Below are 20,978 nucleotides of genomic sequence, written 5' to 3'. Positions count from 1 at the left end.
TATCATGAGATTTCACATGTCATCTGTGCAAGTACATGGTCCCACCACTATATATGCATCAGCTATGCAATAGAAATCTTTTCTCCTTTTGGGACAGTTTGGACAATTGTGTTAACTAATTGACAGAGAAAGGCATGACCTAATGGTCTGAGCATAGAATCAGGAACAGTGATAACCTTCTGTGAGGTGTGGGCAAATCATTCTTACACAGCTTACTCATTTGAAAACAGGAATAATACTCACTGTAACTCCTTATCTGCCATACCAGGAAATGATGTAAGGATAAATTAGTTACTTAAGGAGCTCAGTTTTGCACTCCTCACTCAGACAAAAGTGCCAGTGAAGTCTGTGAAGTCATGTGGATGGGTGACATTGAGTTCTCCTACATAAAGCTTGAGTAAACAGCTTTTATGCTGGTTAAATGTGTAGGCGTTGTGGCAGTGAAAGCCATTCCTTCAGCAGAATGTCAGGGTTCGGGCAGTCTATCTCCATCTACTACTCTAGTTTAGGATTAGCCTCCTGCCACCTGCACATAATTGAGGTTCCTGTGGCTGCTCCCCTAGTCTGCCCTGCCACCATCTACACCCAGTCTGCTTGTGGGCAGTATACATCCCAGCCCTGTAGTATCCAGGGGTGGGGAAGCCATTCAGTTTCCTCTGTGCTTGAGAAGTGCATGTTTCAGCAGCACCAAAGGTCTTGTGTGTGCCCTCCACAGATGGGTGAATTTCACCTGCTGTCATTATGGAAAACAAAGCTGCACAAAACAACTTAGCCTAGAGATCATGTGGATTTACAAAATAAGATTATTGTAGTTATCTTTGTATAGCCTCTGACAAATCGCTTTGATTGGAACAGTTATCAACATGCTTTTGATAGTGTCTGATAGCTAGTTGGTGTAAGTGGATGTGTTTACAGTGGTAAAGTACTCATTAGGGTTATTAAAATGGTTAGATGTATATAAAATTTAGTTTTCTGTGATGTGATGCCCCTGCTTTTATCCTGATAGGAATTGTATTAGCAGGCAGAAATAGAGAGGAATGATGCTACGCATTTCCCTGTGTGTGCTAAATTTTATCCAGTTAAATAAAATTTCTTCCTTTCAGCCAGACTGAAAAATGTACATGAGTCCTGATCCCTTGAACAGAGGTGGTCACAAACAACACACAAGGCAACTCCCTCCACTGCCCTGTCTCCAAGAGTCAGCTCACTTGGACCTCTGTCTCTCTTGGGCCTGGTCTGTACTGGAAAGTTACCGGTATAACTGTTTCGGTTAGAGGTGGTACAAGCCCTAGTATGAACACAGTTATACTAGCATACAGGTGCCTTTTCCTGGTAGAGCTTATTCCCTTTCTATATAGGAATAGCTATGCCAGTAGAAGGCCCCTTTATACCAACAACACTCTGTCTACAGTAATGGGATTGTTCCACTTTAACTACACTGGTATCTATAAACTGGGGAAGAATTGTACATAGATAAGCCTGGGACTCTCCTGGAATCTCTGTACTTAAACGCAGTCCCTTGTTGCTGCCTCAGCCCCTGTGCAAGGCCTTGTCTACATTAGAAATTTTTACTGATTTTTTTTTTAAACTACACTAGTCTAGTTGAATCAGTAAAAACTGCTATAACTGCATTACAATAACAGTATAAAAATGCTTATTCTGGTGTAGCTTATTCCAATACAGGAAAGGGAATAAGCAATACCAGTATTAATCCTTTTTGATCAATATAACTTTGTGTGTGTGTGTGTGTGTGTGTACGTGCATACACTGGTATAATTATTTGATTAAAAAATCACCCCCTCTCCCCACTTGACATGGTTATGCTAGTAAAACTTCTGCAGGAATGTCTGCACTAAGGAAAGTTAAGGTGAATCAGCTAAATGCGTGAAGTCAGTGTAAGCACATTAAACCCCTGTGTGGATGATGTCACTCAGGAGTAAAGTGGTCTTAATTTGCTGTAACTGAATCCTTTACTCCTGAGTGAGAGCATCCACATGGGGGGTAATGTACTTTAATTTGTGCATGCTGACGTCATATCTTTAGTTGGTTTACAAGTCCTAACAGTAGACCAGGCCTAAGGCTCCTGACTTAGGATCACTGAGGTATGTCTACACAGGGATAAAAGATCTGTGGCATGGCAGGAGCTAGCCTGGGTCAGCTGATTTGCGCTTGTGGAGCTTGGGCTGTTGGGGCTCAAAATCTCTGTGTAGACATTCAGGCTTGGGCTGGAGCCCAAGCTGTGGGACCCTCCACCAACACAGGGTCCCAAAGTTTGGGCTGCAGTCCGAGCCTGAACATCTAAGTTGCAATTTTTCAGCCTTACAGCATGAGCTCTGGGAGTTCGAGCCAGCTGACCCAGGCCAGCCGTGGGTTTTTTATCCCTATGTAGACATACCCACAGTGTAAAGTGAAGTTGGCCACTGTGCAGATGCTCCACAACATAAAGGAATTTTGGAAAATTTTACTTTCCATCCAGGAGTAACTTAACCCCCACAAACCCTTTAATAACTGTCTAGATAGGGCAAATTATATCCTTAGTGTTTGTACCTCAGTGACTCAGAACAAAGAAGAGAGTAGCACCTTTCACCATCACCACATATATAGTTAGCAAAAATAAAATAAATTAGAACTTTGTTTTCCTCAAAACTGAAGTCTCTTAAACATTAAGTTGATTTTAAATACAATTCTCCGGAGCACACAAAAAGTCAGCTCCTATGTGGTGTATCTCAGAAAGGTGCCCCCAAAAATTTCAGTTTAGTAAAGCACTTGAGCACATGCTTAAATTAAGCATGTGTTTAAATTCCATGGACTTCAAAGTTGAGTGTGTGTGTGTAAGTGCTCTCCTGAATCAGAATCCTCGCCTGAATCCAAATCCCAAGGACATAGTCCAAAGCACATTGATGTCAATGGGCCCATCGTTTTTGTACGTATTTACAGGAAGAAAATGACTAATTAGCCAGTAAAATGGAAAGCATAGGTACCACTCTTGCTTGTGACAAGTAGAACATTTGCACTAAGTCCTCAGTCCTAAATGGGAAGAGGTTAACTTTTAGGAACTGGTATTAATTTAAATTAAATTAAATTGAGTGAATGGCATGGATTTTTTTTATTTGAATCTAATCCATTGAGTGTTTGTACATATGAAATAACTGTGGGTGAACATTTCATATGGAATCACAGGCTTTTATGTTATGGCCAGAATTGTTTTATCACCCCAAAGCCATATTTCCATGTAGAGATACAGTAGAACCTCAGAGTTACGGACACCTTGGGAATGGGGGTTGTCCGTAACTCTGAAATTATAGTAACTCTGAAAAAGACGTGATGGACTTCAGACATGGGGGAATTGGGGCTGCACCACAGCGTTGGGGGGGGGGGGGGTCAGGACTCCCAGCAGGGTGTGTGTGTTGCAGTTTCTGACCTTAGGGGCCACCAAGGCTTCCAGCAGGGGGCTCAGGGCTTCTGCCCCCCTGGAGCACCAGGGCTCAGGGCTTTAGACCTGGGGGGAGCGCTGGGACTTGGGTTTCAGCTTAGCCCCACAGCTTAGCTCCTGGTTTCAGCCTCGCGGGGAGCGTTGTGGCTCAGGGCTTCAGCCCTGAAGCTCCGTTTCTGGTTTCTGCCCTGTGGGAAGTGCCAGACCGCTCCTGGTTTCAGCAGGGGGGGTGGTGCCAGGCAGAGGCGCTGACTTTCTGTGTTCCTGGGGGGTGCTCAACCACCACTCCACCCCAGGCCCTGCCCCCACTACACCCTTCCCCCAAACCCCCAACTCTGCCACACCATTTCCCGTCTTGCCTCTCCCTGCCCCCGCTCTGCCCTTACCCCCATTCTGCCCCTTCCTGCCTCCACTCCTCCCTCTCATCCCCAACACCTCTTGTACACTACTGAACAGCTGACCGCGGTGGGTGGGGGGCACTGGGAGAGAGGGAGAGGAGCTGATTGGTGGGGCCTGCCAATGGGCTGAGCACCAACTATTTTTTTTCCATGGATGCTCCAGCCCTGGAGCCTATAGGACCAGGGATTGGGGCTTCAGCTTTGCAGCTCTGTTCCTGGCTTCAGCTGGGGCAGGGCACTGGGGCTTGGGCTTCAGCCCAGCAGCTCCACTCCTGGTTTCAGCAGGAGGGAGTGGGGGGGATAGGGGCTTTAGCTACAGGGTGAGCGCTGGGGCTGAAACCAGCATTCCCCTCGTAGTTCAAGCCCCAGCACCCCTGGGGCTGAAATCGGGAGCAGAGCTGTGGGGCTGAAGCGCCAAGCCCTGGCACTCCCTGCAGAGCTGAAGCCAGGAATGGAGCCGTGGTGCTCTCGAGGATCAGAAGCCCTGAGCCCCGCCCCCACCTGGAGCCCGACCGCCCCTCCCCACCTTGCAGCTGCAGCCCCAACCCTCCAGTGGCTGAGGACCAGAGCCTCGGGTCTAATGCCCTGAGGCAGTACAGTATTTGCTTTCTTCTTCTTTTTTCTATGTGCTACTGTCTGATTGATGACTTCCAGTTTCACAGGGTGTCTGGTTGATTGGTAAGTCCCTAACTCTGGTGTTCATATCCTTTAGGTTCTACAGTATACATGTTCCATGTAGGTTATAGTACTGATGTAAGGTACAGCCCTTTTCATAGCTTAAGGCCAAAAGAGACCATTCTGGTCATCTGTTCTGACCTCCTGCATAACAGAGGCAATAGAACCTCACCCAGTAATTTCTGCATCAAGTTTTTAAATCTTGTCCAATTTCATTGTATACTGGAGGAAATTGTGTGCTGACTACATACTCTGATCTGCTTCATTACACTTAAATCTATTATCCAATTACACATGCATATTCTTACACTGAAAAGGCCTTTTTAGAGGTTAAATTTCTTAATGTTCTTTTTGTAGTTGAAGAACAAATTCCATTTGTAAAATAAAATTTACTCTTTTTTTAACATACCCAGGACTTGGAAGCTCAGGAAAATATAGATCGGCAGCATGGTAAAGAATATGATCATGACCTTAGTGAGACAGAAAAAGCTATAGTCAGAGAAATGTGCAATGTAAGTTTAATGTGCTTAATTTTGTATTCTGTACTGAAACCTGAAACAATATTTGTACCAAGGTTATCAATATTTAAAAATTGCAGACAATGTGCCTTTAAAGTTTTCATATAAAAATGAAGCCAATTACACTCTGATTTTTCAATAATATAATTTACTGAATTTTTATGAACTAAATAATCATTACACTTTGGTCAGCATATTTTGTTATTAATATATAAATATATCTCTATAAAGAGAGAAAGTGGTCCAGTGGATAAGACACTAGAATGGGACTCAGGAGACCTGGGTTTTATTCTCAGCTTTGTCATCAAGACTAGGATGTTAAAAGATGGCTAATCTCTGTGTGACATTGGGCAGGTATATTAACATCTTGGTGCCTCCATTTCATCATCTATAAATTCTAGTGATAATTACCCACCTGTACACGGAGCTTTGTGATTTATGGATAAAAAGTATTTTCTAAATGATAAATATTGTTATAGTAATCCATAAAACTTCCCAATAGTTATGTAATTTCATGTCTGAAATGTTCATGTATTATATCTGACACAACCATTTCTTCCCAATGCACTTATGTTTTGAGTTTTAAATTTAACATGTTTGTTTAAAAATACTTTTTTCTTTCTTTTTTTTCCATCTGCTCAGCACGGAAAAGCTAAATGTTTTTACTCCATTATTAGATATGTTCTTTAAACTTTTTAAATGTTTGTTTCTCCTTGGTTTCAGAGTAGCAGCCATGCTACCAATATGATATATGCCATCATGTGCCAGCAATGCCCCTCTGCCATGTACATTGGCCAAACCGGACAGTCTCTACGTAAAAGAATAAATGGACACAAATCAGACGTCAAGAATTATAACATTCAAAAACCAGTTAGAGAACATTTCAATCTCCCTGGCCCCTCGATTACAGACCTAAAAGTCACAATATTACAAGAAAAAAACTTCAAAAACAGACTCCAATGAGAGACTGCTGAATTAGAATTAATTTGCAAATTGGACACCATTATATTAGGCTTGAATAAAGACTGGGAGTGGCTGGGCCATTATACAAACTAAAACTATTTCCCCATGCTTCCCCACAGTTCCTCACATCTTCTTGTCAATTTCTGGAAATGGGCCATTTTCATTACCACTACAAACAGTTCTTTTTCTCTCCTGCTGATAATAGCTCACCTTAACTGATCACTCTACTTATATGGTAACTGATCACTCTCCTTGTATGGTAACACCCATTGTTTCATGATCTCTGTGTATATATATATCTTCCTACTGTATTTTCCACTGCATGCATCCAATGAAGTGGGCTGTAGCCCACGAAAGCTTATGCTCAAATAAATTTGTTAGTCTCTAAGGTGCCACAAGTACTCCTGTTTCTCCTTGGGTTATCCATGTGTATTCAGATGAAAAGCAAACCTTTGATTAGCTAATTATTCTTTTGTTTTAATTCTCACTGTAGTTTCCTAGGGCTTACAGAATCATTACTTTGCTCCTGTTTTTGTTTTGTTTTTTTAGGTGAAATGTTTGTCATGTGATCATTTTGCCTCTGTATTCTGGGTCAGGGTTTTCAATAGTCACTGCTGATTTTTTGGGGTACCTTAATTTTTGGGTGTTCAGTTTGGGCCATCTTAAAAGGACCTGATTTTCAGAGGGTAGGTGGGCACTCTAACTGTTGAGACCCCAAAGTCACTGGTCAAGTCTGAAAATTTTGGTTTTGTTTTTAAAATTTTTATCTACTATGTGGTTTTTCAGTTTATAAAATGTCTGCATCACAGAATATGAAGGCCTTGTAATGTTTTCAGCACACTTTCCATCCCTAAGGATTCCCCTAACTTACACTAAGGGGCACATTCTCCCCTCAGGATGCATGTGTATTCCACACTAATGATGGAAATTATGCCAGTTCCTCAAGAGGAAAAGACACCATTTCTAACGCATCCTCCTTTTATTCACATTGGGTGTCTACATAACTTTTAAATAGGCCTTTTACTTTGCTTTTGTACAGTGCTTAGTACAGTGAAATGTGTGGTTTTGATTGGAGCCTCTAGCCACTGTCTTATCACAAGTAACAGTCATAGGTACATTTGGAGTTATTCTCTCATATTAGCTACTGTGAGCTGGCTTTCAAAAGCATGAGAACTTCCGCCCAGCTTGCTGCACCGTAAATCTGCGGTGCTCCAGCGTGCTGCACACTAACTGTCCAGGTGGACCCTGCTATACTGCTCACAAAGTTCCCTAGTGCTTATTGACATACTACTGTTTGTATCAAGAGTACATCAGGGCGCACTAGGAAACTTCTAGCGTGCCACAGCAGCGTCCACTTTGCTATTTGGTGCCTGCCTTGCTAGAGCACTGTAGAGTTACTGTGTAGCAAGCTGGGGCATATCTGCTTGTTTAGACATGCCCACACAAATGAGGTTCCACATACAATTACTTGATTGAGGGCAAATGTGCCTTTGTGGGTATTTGCAGCCACTCCTGAGATGTTTGGCCCACATTATTCTGTCTTCAGAAAGGTGCCAGTGAAAATTCTAACTAGTACCAAAGTCAATATGCTGGAGTAGCTTCAAGGCCCGTATATAGGTTGCTTTCCACACGTAAGCAAAGATGGCTGCTGATGGTGATGAGAGATCCCATGTGGTTGGCCGATTCAGATTCTGATATTAACCCCCATGCACCTGATGAAAAGGGTTTTGAACAAGGATCTATCACCTCTCAGGTGAGGGCTCCAAACCACTGAGCTATGGGATAGTCTGATGTGAGTCTCCCTCAATCTTGCCTGTTGAAGCTGTTCCACTTTGCTAAATAATTGAAGTCACTGGGCTGGAGACAGCGTGAGAATGGCTCTATAGCCTGGTGGATAGGGCACTCACCTGGGATCCAGTCCCTCTGCTCCAATGACGCTCTGGAAAAATAAAGAGGAACTGGGCATCTTTCACTTCCTAACCACTGGGCTAAAAGTTATGAGGGAACTGCTTCTTAATCCTTACAATTGCTAGGTGACTAGGGAACTTTTACAGCAAAAAGTTTGGTGCCAACTAAGTTTGAGGGTTAGGGGGCAGCTGAGTGGGGATTTTGTGAATCCCAGTGGCACCTAAATCTGGGACTTTGGGACCTAAAGTGCTAGCTAAGTGCCTAAGTCCCAGATTTAGGCACCACTGTGATTCACAACCTCCCACTCACCTACCGCCTAACCCTGCAGGCGCCTAAGTTTTTGCAGTAAAAGTCACCTATGTTTCTGCCTCTCAGCATGTGCACTGCTGCCTCACTCTAGAGGCATCGGGACACTTAAGTCCCTTTGTGAAACTAGCCTATAGGTGTCAATTACTGTGCTAGAGGTATGATGCTGATCTCTGGTTATCGACATTTTTCTATGATCTTTACTGTTACTGTTTTGTTAGGAACAGCCTTTTTTGTTCATTCCACCCATCTCCTTCAAATCAGACATGGGCTCAGGCGACAATGTGGGACCAACTTGGAACATAAAATTCAGAGGGTGTTGGGCTCTGGAATCTTGGTTTGGGCCCATCCAACTGGTCCAAAGCCAAATCTCTTCACAGCCCTGTGCTTGAATTTGTACTCCCATATTTCATCTTTATTTCTGACCCTGTCTTGCTTCTATTTCTCTTTCTAATAACCAGTCTTGTCCAATGATCCATTTCTTGCTTCTTGGTGGCCCACAGAGAGATGCAAAGTCACGTGTTGCTAACTGTTCTTGTTTCCTGTTTGTAAACTTCATTAAAAGCCAACTAAGAATACACTAAATGCTTTCCTAATATTACCTTTCTGTGCTAAGAATTGTTGTAGTTGTGGCATGTATTTAATACAATCATGAATGGGAACAGAGGTGAGGACAAGGAGCAAATCTGTTCACATGTAGTCCACACTATGAAAAATCTTGAACATTCTCATTCACGTATGACCCTGATCCAGCAAAGGCACTGGAGCATGTGCTTAACTTTAAGTATAAGACCACATCCGTTTATTTCAGTGGGACTACTCATGTTCTTAAAGCTAAGCACTTGCTTAAACTCTTTTCTGCATTGGGGCCTGTGTGCCTGAAATTGACTTTGATGGGAGTTTTGCCTAATAAACAATTGCATAAAGATTTCCAAACATGACCCTTGTTTTCAGACATTGCTCCTGAACAGACTTCTAGTTAACAGATGGGCAAAAATGAATATACTGTATTTCATTCCAAATTTATTTTTCCTTCTTACTGTGTCTCTCTGCCTCTATTTCTGTCTATGCTGCATTGTGTGTGTGTGTGTATATAATGCATACAGATACACAAATCCACTTTTGGTTGGATGATATAGCTGACATATCTTTCTATCACTTGCCTTTAGGTTGTATGGCGGAAGCTTGGAGATGCTGCAGGTTCATGTCCTGGAATTAGACAACATTTGTCAGGAAATCAGTATAAAGGACCTATGTAAAAGGACCTGAGTGTCACCTCTCTCAGAAGATAGAATTTAAATGGCCAGTGACGGATAGAGGGAACTTATTCTATCCACAGTAACTTCTCAGCCGACAACAGGATGTCTACATGAAGTATACATGACTTCTTTGAAACAGTGGTGAAGTGATTAAAAAAAAAGTGGATAAACTGACCTAAACTCAATACTCTCCAACTGAAAAGTGGGTAAACTCTGTTTACTCTTGACTACACTACTGCTTTGAAAATTGGCACAGCTTCTTCATAAAAGTCTTTCAGACAACAGTTATGTACCCTAGACTTCTTGCACTGTCATTTCAGTATACTATATAGTTAAACTCTGCCTCTTAGCCATGGCATTGTCATTCAAAAATACACACTCAGAATGAAAAGATCTGAATGCTTCTTATTTAAAACCTAATTGGTATTTTTCAGGAGATACACAAACATGATTTTTTTTAAAGATTGTTACGGTGAACCTTCATTGAGTCTGAATGAATTTTCCATTGGGTTTAGCAGGAATTTTTCACCAGAGTGGAGAGACACCAAAAAACTGTACCTTCAGTCATCACAGTTACAAGAAAGTCAGTTACTTGGTAGCTCACACTTCAGTCTACAGTATTAGTTAATGGTGCTTAGGCAATTTGCAGCTGAAATTTTTTTTTTTTTAGAATACTTGCATTTTGAGGTGCTAAAAAGACCATAAAATCTCCTAACCAGCCAGTAGTGTAGCAAAAACTACAGTAAATGTAGTAAAACACAATTTCTTTCTAAATGAAAGTGAAGATAGACTTTTTTCATTCTCTTTGGTGCACGCCTCCTGGAGACATACATGATGGGCACCATCCCGTGAATAGAACATTGAGGTAACAATATTTAAGACCTCAAACCAAAACCACCATCAGAGTTCTTTTCTGAGAGCATTTTCCAATTGCCAATGCTAATTTCTACCACTTAGTTTAGAGACATGCTGTTTTATTTAGCAAAAATATGAATCTAAAAGATTGCACTGCTTTTATGAAAAGCTTTCCTTGCCTACTGTAGTGTTCTTTCAAAGAAAACTTTTATTCTTCTCAAAGCATGTCTTTAATTTATTCTGAGGCTAAAAGCTCTTGTTCAGATTGCCTGAGTTTTGACCAGGAGGTGCCCTAGATGTGCTTAGTTTAATTTTTTTCTACGTGTATAACATTAGATTGTGTGTATTGAAATGCTGTGATAGGTATTTCTTGTATATTTAAATGCAACAATACTTTCTTGTATGAATGTGCGACAGGCTTGTGACTGAATGCTGTTGCTTAACTTTTTACCATAGCTGAGCATCAAAAAATAGGAATGCAACAATTCCCAGGTTTTGGGTTTGTTCTTGATTACTAAAATTTGATTCAAAGGTGATATTCTCTGTTTTTTGTGGGCTTGCTATATGTTGTATTACTGGTTTGTTGGTAGTGGAATGTAGTTGGGCTGCTGTGCAACCTTTTTTATATGGTACTGTAAAATCAGCTTCCTGTCTTCAGAAAACTGTTATGGATTAATTTGTGGCAGTAATTATATCCGTTCTGTCATTTTATTTGGTACCATTCAACATAGTTGTAAGGCCTCCAATCCTGCATTCCTTTCTCAGGCACAACTCTTGTTGATTCCTTTTCCTTGAGTGAGGACTGCAGAATCTGGCTTTTAATTTGGAAACATGGCATTTTTTAAATTATTATATATAAAAATGCTTCTTACATTTCCATATTTTTCTCTCAAGCAGTTTTATCATTAAACTTAAATTGTTGTATTCCTATAATATGTGGGGAGGGGGAACTAAAACAGTAGTATTTACCTGCAGGGGCTAATTCAAGAGACACTGGTCTTTTGACATTACACTTGTGTAAATTTTGATACTGTATTAAAACTATTTTTTTACAGTTCTGCATACAATTGGGTATCAAGTATCTGTGTTCATCTTAGCAATGGTAATAAATTATTTAATCCCATAGTTGTTTGCTTTCTTTTAATGATGCATTTCATGAGATATGTAAACCAGATGCCAAAAGCAAATTCTGTTCACTGAGAGATCTATTCTAGATACTTCTTGTATAGTAGTTACATTAGCTAGCTCTATCTCCCACGACAGTCAGTGGAAGAACTGGATGCTCAAAAATAGAAATTCCGGCCCCTTAACTTGTCTTGTCTACTCCCTACTGCTTAGGTTCTGCTGCTTAAATACACTGTCCCAGATCCTACTGTGTGGTGGTGTTGGTTTATGTCAGATAGCTGGCACAGAACAATTTATCATTCTGATATAGCTGGGCATGGGAGGATCATCTCAGTGTAGGGAGAATTACTTGTGATGGAGAGCCAACATGGTGGCTTTTACTCCATCCACTCCTTCCTGCTGGTGGCATATGGAGAGCAGCCATGAGAAATAGAGACTAGCCAAGGATTCTGTATGGGATGGTGAGCCCAGTCTGCCCTGTTGGTCCATGGGTTCCACTGGCAAATGGCTTAATTTAAAGCAGCCTTGTTGTGCATGAGTTCAGATTGGTATACAGCTGGTCCAGAATGAAAGAAGCCCAGGGTTACTATTCCAGGAGTCTTTGGCTATAACTGAGGATTGAAATCAGTATCTTTGGGCAAATGTCCTGTGAGATTGTCCTAGTGCTTCTGAATAGGCATTGGTTTTTTTGTTAAACAGTCACTTCCTATTGAGAAAAGAAAATTACTGTAGCTAAATCCTTTTTCATTGTAATAAGCATGCACTCAGAAATCTTTCTGAACAGAAAGAAAAATACTTCATAGATTTGCCCTGGATTTTAGGTTCTTTATTGCTCATTACTATCTTTTGGCTATTGCCCTAAATCCCATAATATACATTGGTCAACAAAGAAGAAAATTAGGATAAAAATAGCACAATTCAGAATGTAAAACTATATATATATCGGCTTCAGCTTCTTCCCTTTATGAAAGGACTTATCAGGGTAGCCATCTTCCATCTGCATATCTGTGCTGAGGTCCAGAAGGAGCAACATCTTACTACTTGTGTGTAGTGAAACTAATAGAATTTTAAGAACAGTCATTCTATCCTAATCTCTAATCTGAGAGACGTTAACATATATTTTGGGAATCATTTAGCCTTTAACTGTGCTTCACTATGTAAAAAATGGCCTAACTGAAGTAATATTCTGCTTATATGTACTCAGTGTCCTATCTGCTGACTTCAGTGCCAAAAGGAGTTTTTGCTGGTTTTTACTCCTATTACCACTTCAGGGTCAAGTGCAAGTTCTGGTCTTTCGTGTTAGAAAACAATGCTATTGATAGTAAAGTTCCAACAGTTGCACCTCATACTAATTATTTATTATTAAAACAAGTCAGAGAGGTAAAGTGACTTGTCCAAGGTCACCAAGCAGTGAGTGGCAGAGTCAGAAATAGAGTAGGGGAAGATCCATGCCATTCTCCTACTGTGGCTAATCTCTCTCTACTTCCCTCCATCATGTCTTTTAAAGGACACTCTTCGGGGGGTGAGAGTGGGAATGCTTCAGTTTCTTGATGATTTGTTTGTGTCCTGGAAGCATCATGATATGACTGCCACTTTCACAAAGGGAAGAGACTGAATGAATCGCAGTGGCCCACCAAGCACTGGGTTCAATTAAACATAAGCTCAGAGATGGAAATACTTAAGGAATCAGTTTTGTTAATCACTGTGCCTGCCTAGCTGCCATTCATTGGGAGTTATCCAGGCACATTCATGGCTGCCATACTCCTCTGAAAGTTGGCCTTACTTTTGCAAGTTTCTCTCAGCATGGGGCTGACTTTAAAAAAAGCACATGGGCACATCCCTGTAGTGGGGCAACTGCCCCACTCCGATAAGCAGGGGTTAAAAGCAGCCAACCTAGCTGGAGGGAAAAGGGCTAGCTGCCTGAGAGGAAGGTACCTGAACTGGAGCAGTGCTGGGGAATAGGGAAAAGGAGCTGGGGAGCACCAGCCTGGTAAAACCGCAGGCTGCAGGCCTTGGTGAAGGCCTACAAAAGGTACTGGGGCTGCAGAGGGGCAGCCCGAGAATAGGCAAAGGCAGTAGGTCCTAACCCCTTGCCAAGGATGAGTGGCCATTACAGACTGCAGTCTGCCCCTGTGAGCGGGGGCTAGATGATAATTGGCAGTAGCCACTGAGGCAAGGTGAGTTTAGAGGGTTGGGGGTTCCCCTGGGAGGGGAGGCCCAGATTGTGGATTACTGCTGGGGGGCAGAACCCTGAAGGTAAGGGGCATTGGGGGGCCAAGAGGGACATGGGGGTCAGCGGCAGGTGAGACACCGGCCTGCAGAGGGCACTCTGGACTGGACAAGAACTAATTCGCAGGACGACCAGCAGGAGGCGCCGTGCCGGTGAGTCTCGCTTCTCTACAATCCCATAAACTCCAATATGTTCTGTAAACAGAGAAACAAAAGAATAAAGTTTCATATAATTTAACAGAAATAAAAATATTTTTGTAAATTTTTAAAGGGAAATTCACTGAAAACAGACTCTGCCTGAAGTTGGAAAATCTTACCTGAGCCGTCCTCACTTTGGTGAGCTGTTTCCTGCCCTGCAGTGGGACTACTTGGGTGCTTGAAAACTATGTGCAAAAAGAAAGGTTTGCAGGATCAAATCAGATTCACTTTGTACATTTAAATATCCCCTGGTGCCTGAGAGCTAAGTGGCTAGAGACAATGGCCTTCCTCTTATCCTACAGAGTGCACTGAGATTGCATGGTAGGAAGATAACAATCTGTTCCTGCCATGCCATAAACCCAGCATGAGTGGAAAGCTAGTGGATTTATGGGCCTAGATAAAGAGCCAAGTAGTGACCCTCATGCGACAGGTTGGGTCACAGAGACCCCCTGGGGACTGCCACTTGATGTGCTGAGACTAGCTCTGAGCCCATTTTCCCTGCCAGCTTGGGACTTTGGAACCTCGTTGAGCCAGACATGCCAGTCTTCTCCAACACAGACTCAGGGGTCTGAACTACATCCCCCCAAAACTGCAGACTTAATTGAAAATGGCTTAGAAAGTGCTCCTGTCTCTAGTACCCAGATACCCAGTTCCCAATGGGATCCAAACCCCAAATAAATCCATTTTACTCTGTATAAACCTTATACAGGGTAAACTCATAAATTGTCCACCTTCTATAACACTGAAAGAGAGAGATGAACAGCTGTTTTCTCCCCTAGGAATTAATTACTTACTTTGGGTCAATTAATAAGCAAAAGTGATTTTATTAAATATAAAAAGTAGGATTTAAGTGGTTCCAAGTAATAACAGACAGAACAAAGTAAGTTACCAAGCAAAATAAAATAAAACACTCAAGTCTAAGCCTAATACAGTAGGAAACTGAATACAGATAAAATCTCACCCTCAGAGATATTCCAATAATCTTCTTTCACAGACTGGACTCCTTCCTAGTATGGGCCCAATCCTTTCCCCGATACAGTTCTTGTTAGCTCAGGTGGTAGCTAGGGGATTTCTCATGACTGCCACCCCCTTTGTTCTGTTCCACCCCCTTTTATAGTTTTGACACAAAGCAGGAATCTTTTGTCTCTCTGGGTCTCCACTCCTCTTTCTAAATGGAAAAGCACGAGGTTTAAGATGGATTCCAGTACTAGATGACATGGTCACATATCCTGTGAGATCCCAAGCCTTTATTCTTCCCGGCCTGACTCACAGGAAGACTTGCAAGTAAACAGAACACTCTACAGTCAATTGTCCTGGTTAATGGTGTTAGCCCAAAACAGTTTAACTATGGTCTACACAGATCAGAAGATGGGCTGTCTGCAGATCCCACCCCCTCCCGCATCTATCATTGTGTGATTTATTAAGCCAGAGGCAGAATAAGATGTAACACACAAATATTTATTATGCCATTAGTCAGTAAACTAGACAAGGACTCCTTTCAGACAATAAACAACATAAGCAAGACACACTCAGTTGTTAACAGTTACCAGAGCATGAAGCTTAGAGCCCTTAAACCCCCTTAACCTATGGATGTAAAACAGGGGAAAACCACAATGGGTATTACAATACCATATCCTGAAGACAGGGACACAATGACAAAAACTCAGGATACCAACAGGGATAGTGGTGAAAATCAGGGGTGCTGGACACCAAACAGGAACTCAGGAACTGGGTATTCTTATCCCTCTGGACAGGTCCTCTGGGTAGGTCTTCTCCCTCTTTGGGCAAATCCAAGATGGACATTACATAAAACAGGTCAGAAACAGATTTTACCCAACAATGGGAGCCATCAAGATTCCAAACCATCATTAATGGCCCACACTTTGCATAATTACAATAGGACCTCAGTTATATTTCATATTTCCTGTTTCAGATACAAGAATGATACATTTCTACAAATAGGATGACCACCCTCAGTAGATTATAAACTTTGTAATGATACCTTACAAGAGACCTTTTGCATGAAGCATATTCCAGTTACATTATATTCACTCTCATTAGCATATTTTCGTAAAATCATATGGAGTGCAACGTCACACCTCAGATCCAGCCAGTGTTCTCTTTGCTGTTTTCTAGTTGCCTGAGTAGCCTGACAAAAGAATGATGAATGAGCCATTGGTGTGTCGGATGCTTGTTTGCCCTCAGGGTCTCAGCATGTGAAATTGTCTTTTTGTATATGACTATTCAGTGACTAACACAGTGACAATATGTTCCCAGGATACGCTGGTGGCTGGGCCGAAATAAAAAAGGACTCCACATTCCCAGGCAATGAGATGAAAAGCAGGAATCCTTTCAGATCTTTCTGCAAGTTGAGTCAGTCCCAAGTTACCAACTGATTTGACCAATCATGGTCACCTACATCCCTTCATCACTATGGACAGGCAGGCCAAGAGTAGGCAATTGCCTCCCCTTCATTCTTTAACAACAAAATCCCCTGCCTGGAAGCAAGGAGTTAGTTGCCTTTATATTCATCTACAATCATTTCCTAGCACCCTGGTTCTCAATAGCGTTCTGCCTCTGCCTACCCGAAGCCATCCTGCTCTTCTCGCCCGAGAACTCGCCGTTCTGCCTTTGCTCCAACCAGGTGAAAGTGTGGCTGCACTGGACCGCGCAGACGCTAGTGATTGTGGCTGCCACGCTGGGCCTGGCCTTCATCATCTCCAGCAAGAATCAGAGCGAGCGAGCTCCCACACTTGGTTTCCTGGCATAGCCTGCTGGGAGTCCTGACTCTGGCTGCCACCTGCGGGCAGGCTCTATGCGGACTTAGCCTGCGCTTCCCCCAGCTGCTGAGGATCTCCTTTGTGGCACGGCTGAGGCTGTACCATGTCACATGTGGCCTGGTTGTGTGTCTGCTGGCCACCTTCACCGTAGTCCTCGGGATTTGCTCTGACTGGTTCCAGGCACAGATCAAAGGGGTAGCTTGGTATTCCTGCCTGGCACTGGCCTTCTACCCTGCCCTGGTGATCATGAACCAGACCACGGGCGTTCACCTACCAAAGAAAAAGGTGCGTGTCTGAACTCCGGCATCCCCTTCTCCTTGTGCCTCTTCCCACCCCAGGTCTGAGCTCCCACCTGCCCATCCCCTTCTCTTCTCCTCCCTACCGTCGTCCCCCCATCCCCCGGGTCTGAATTCCGGCCTGCCCATCCCCCTCTCTCCCATCCCACCCCCCTGGGTCTGAGCTCCTGCCTGCCCTTCTGCCTTGGTTCCACAATGCACGGGTGCATTATGGCTAGTCCTTTCGCTCCCTGTACTAATGAGCATTTCCCCTTGTGTTTTTAGTAGAGCTGCTCTGTGGGCGTAGGTCCTGAGCTGGCGGATCACAGCTAAGATAGACACTTAATGTATTTTTGTTCAGGTTTTGGACCCAGGGCTCGATTTCAAGCTCCTGGCTCACACTGGAGTCCCTGCCCCTTAGCACTGCAGCTCAGCTGGTCCTGCCCCTGGATGAGTTCCTTTGCTTTTGGGTGCAAAGCCCTGGCCCATCTTTGCAGGCAGAACTCCACTGGCCATCTCTGCTTGTCGTTCAACCCCTGGGGCTGCTGGGATTGTAAATGAGGCAGACGAGTGCCTGGGTGCAATAGGTCCCAGGTTCTCTTCAAACTGGATTAATTATTGTTCCTAATGTTACTCTGGGCTCCCTGTTGCCCTCTCCCCCTGTGATGCCCCCCAGCCCCCTCCCATGCAGGCCCTCACAGAGCCCCAGGCTTTTCCTAGGCAGGAGGGTTGGATTTTGTGGTAGTTGGCCCCCCCGCCCCCAGGGCCCAGCAGGCTGAGGGAGCAGTTGGAAGGATATGGGGCCTTTTGCCTGGATTCTCGCCAATGTGGGGTGTGAAATGGGCCTGTGTGAAATGAGTTGGTGGTCTAGCTATGCCTGAGGCATGCGGGTAAGCACCTAGATCCAATGGTGAGGATAGCGCCATAGACAGGTGGCATTGGGTGTGGAAACTTGCACTATTGCTGTCCAGGCTGTACCCATCCAGTGGGTAAGCAAAGGTCTTGGCTCTGCATGGTCTCTTTGACAAACACTGAGTTAACTTTAGCCAAGGATGGGGTGGGGGATCCTGGGGAGGTGGTTGCTTGGCACCCTCCACGTCCTGTGAAGCCCCCTCAGAGAAGTGGCTGTTTCAAAGGCCAGTTGCAGCACTTGACTTCTGCTCTTGATTGTCCCCTGCTGCAGTGGCAGGTCTGTATCTGCGTGTCGCTTTGGGGCAGAGGCCATGGGTTAGCTCAGTGGGTTATAATGGGAAAGAACCAAGTTTGCAGTGTCCCTGGGGTTTTCGTGGGCTGGGGATGGCTTTGCAGGTGTAGCCCAGGGGTAGGTTTACTAGCTGTGGGGGCTTCGCAACTCGCAATGACTTGGGCTTTGGACCTGGGCTCCACTGAAAATTTAGGTCAGCATAGCTCCAGAGCTTGTGAGCGCCATGGCTGTGCTGACCGCACCCCTGGTGTTGACACAGCTGGGGTGACAGAAGCAGTTTTTCATCAGGCTAGCTACCATCACTCGGGTAGGTGGTGTGCCTATGCCAATGGAAAAGCCCCTTCCGTCTGTAGGCTGCATTGACACTGCGGGTGTGTGCTGGCATTGCTGCGGCGATGGAGCTGTGTTACTATAGTCCCCATAGTGTAGACGTAGCCTTAGTCAGCAGCAAAGCTCCTAGGGCCATGTTTGGGGTGGGAGCTGATTGACTCGCACTGTTCCCATTTTTAACCATTTCAACGGCAGGACTTGCGGCGGGCATCTGTCTCCAGTATCTCAGGGAAGGTGCCCCACTGGCTTGCATTGCATTTTCCTTTTGGGGGTGCTGCCAGTTCACCCTCTTCCTTTTCCTCCACTGCTGTCTCACCGGCATCCACGGAACCTGCACAGCTCTGGGGAGAGGCCCCGGTTTGGAGGGAGTGCTTGGTTAAATCACACATTTAACTCCTTCTTTCCTGAATAGTTGTTGGGGTGGGGCAGTTGTGGAGGGGGTGAAGGACCAGAGCAGAGAACAGGAGCCTAAGGCGCTAACTAGCTGGCACTGCACCAACAGAATGTCCAATGTCAAGCCCCCCTCACCTCCCCGTATGCGCCACCAGTGGGGTTTTCACCTGGGACCCTCAGCACCGCAGCCCTGGCTAAAGAGTAGCTCTGCTAGGCTGCTATCCTTCCTGAGGATCAGCTACTATGCTAGTGTGGGGACACATGCAGTGAGCAGACTATCACTGCATGGGTGGGGGTGGCAGCAGGGGCAAGGCAGATGTGCTAGTGGGGTGGAGACCCATGGAAGGGCTGTGATACCCTTGATGGCTCTTGCTGTGAGCATGCTGCTGAAACCCTTGTGCCATCTTTTGCTCAGTCCCACTCGACTGGAAAATGAAAGAGCGTGCAGATTCTTTTGTGCACTCAGGGTTTGGTTGCCAGCTATCCTTTCCCTCCCCAAGGACTCACTCCTCTTTCTGAAACTCCACCTGCAGTGTCACTCTGGATTAACCCTGCAAAGCTGGCAGGAGCAATCCTTGCACTTCCCAAGCTCAGGACATTCCTCCTTTTAGCTGCTTTCTGAGTGGCTCTGGCTTGTTTAACCCAACTGACTCCCCTCTCTCTGTTGTGTTATGGGTCCAAAAAGCCGGGCCAAGTCCCTGCCCTGTGGGCTAAAGGCATTGGCTTTGGCTGCCGCTTGGCGGTGGGAATGTCTTCCATCTCAGGGAACTAATGAAGTGCAATTCAACATTGAGGCCTCATCTGGAGTACTGTGTCCAGTTTTGGGCCCCATGCTACAAGAAGGATGTGAAAAAATTGGAAAGAGTCCAGCGGAGGGCAACAAAAATGATTAGGGGGCTGGAACACATGACTTATAAGGAGAGGCTGAGGGAACTGGGGTTATTTAGTCTGCAGAAGAGAAGAATGAGGGGGAATTTGATAGCTGCTTTCAACTACCTGAAAGGGGGTTCCAAAGAGGATGGATCTAGATTGTTCTCAGTAGTACCAGATGACAGAACAAGGAATAAGGGTCTCAAGTTGCAGTGGGGGAGGTTTAGGTTGGATATTAGGAAAAACTTTTTCACTAGGAGGGTGGTGAAGCACTGGAATGGGTTACCTAGGGAAGTGGTGGAATCTCCTTCCTTAGATGTTTTAACGTCAGGCTTGACAACGCCCTGGCTGGGATGATTTAGTTGGGGTTGGTACTGCTTTGAGCAGAGGGTTGGACTAGATGACCTCCTGAGGTCCCTTCCAACCCTGATATTCTATGATTCAAAGAAGTGCCCAAATACTAATGAATGATTTACCATTTCTCTGGAATAGAACATTTAATCTCCACTAGAAGAGATAATTCTCATAGAACAGGTGTGGCCAAATTGCAGTTCACGAGCTGCATGTGGCACTTTTAAAATGCAGCTTTCAGAGCTTGGGGCTTCTGCCCTGCAGGAGATGCAGGGGCTCAGGGCTTCAACCCCACTGGGTGAACCAGGGCTCGGGGCTTCAACCCCCAGGAGGAGCCATGCTGGTGGTCAGGGCCGCAGGGACGAGCTGGTGCACAGGGCTGCAGCCTGGTGGGAGGAACTGGTGCTTGGGGTTCCATCCCTGCAGGATGTGTCCGGGCTCAGGGCTTCAGCTGCACATGCATATTATAACAGGAAATTACATTATGTAGTGCTGTGAGGACCTCATGTGCTTGGGATCTCCCTGCATTATGCACAATACAGGCTGTGTTTACTATTCATAGGTTGGAATTCCATAGTTTTTGATTTAAGTGTTTACCCTATGTTAATTTTGTGGATGACAACGACATCTTCAAATTGTAAGAAACGCAAGTATGAAGAAGAAAAAATGAAGTTTTAGGCCAGAATGGGAGGAAGCTTTTGCATTCACTGTTAAAGGTGGAAACCCCTGTGTCTTATTTGCAATGCATCACTCTCACTACAAAGTGAGCAACTTGAAACAGCACCATGAAACAAATCACAATAACTTTTTGTCTAAATAGCTTCCTGAATCAGAATTAAGGCAAAACAAACTAACCGCATTAAAATTACACCTAAACAGTCAACAATCACTACTTTCGGCATTCAGTA

General features: G+C 44.3%; 1 protein-coding gene and 1 pseudogene across 5 annotated transcripts in view; both read left to right on the top strand.

Moving 5' to 3' along the window:
• CCDC85A (coiled-coil domain containing 85A) overlaps positions 1-11,433 on the top strand; it is a 183,782-nt gene extending 172,349 nt beyond the window's left edge. For 3 of the 5 annotated variants that reach the window (XM_034764289.1, XM_034764293.1, XM_034764292.1), the window contains one exon: positions 9,371-11,433. In XM_034764289.1, coding sequence (XP_034620180.1) covers positions 9,371-9,460 — 90 coding nt within the window. In that variant the 3' untranslated portion in view covers positions 9,461-11,433. Of the gene's footprint in view, positions 1-4,919; positions 5,019-9,370 lie in introns of all 5 variants that reach the window. The other 2 variants (XM_034764288.1, XM_034764291.1) reach the window with 1 other exon arrangement.
• Positions 11,434-15,480: 4,047 nt separating this feature from the next.
• On the top strand, positions 15,481-16,944 carry LOC117874281 (annotated as a pseudogene).
• Positions 16,945-20,978: the final 4,034 nt, after the last annotated feature.

The sequence above is a fragment of the Trachemys scripta genome, chromosome 3 (assembly GCF_013100865.1).
Source record: "Trachemys scripta elegans isolate TJP31775 chromosome 3, CAS_Tse_1.0, whole genome shotgun sequence".
NCBI lineage: Eukaryota > Metazoa > Chordata > Testudines > Emydidae > Trachemys > Trachemys scripta.
This window is presented reverse-complemented; position numbering and strand designations above follow the sequence as displayed.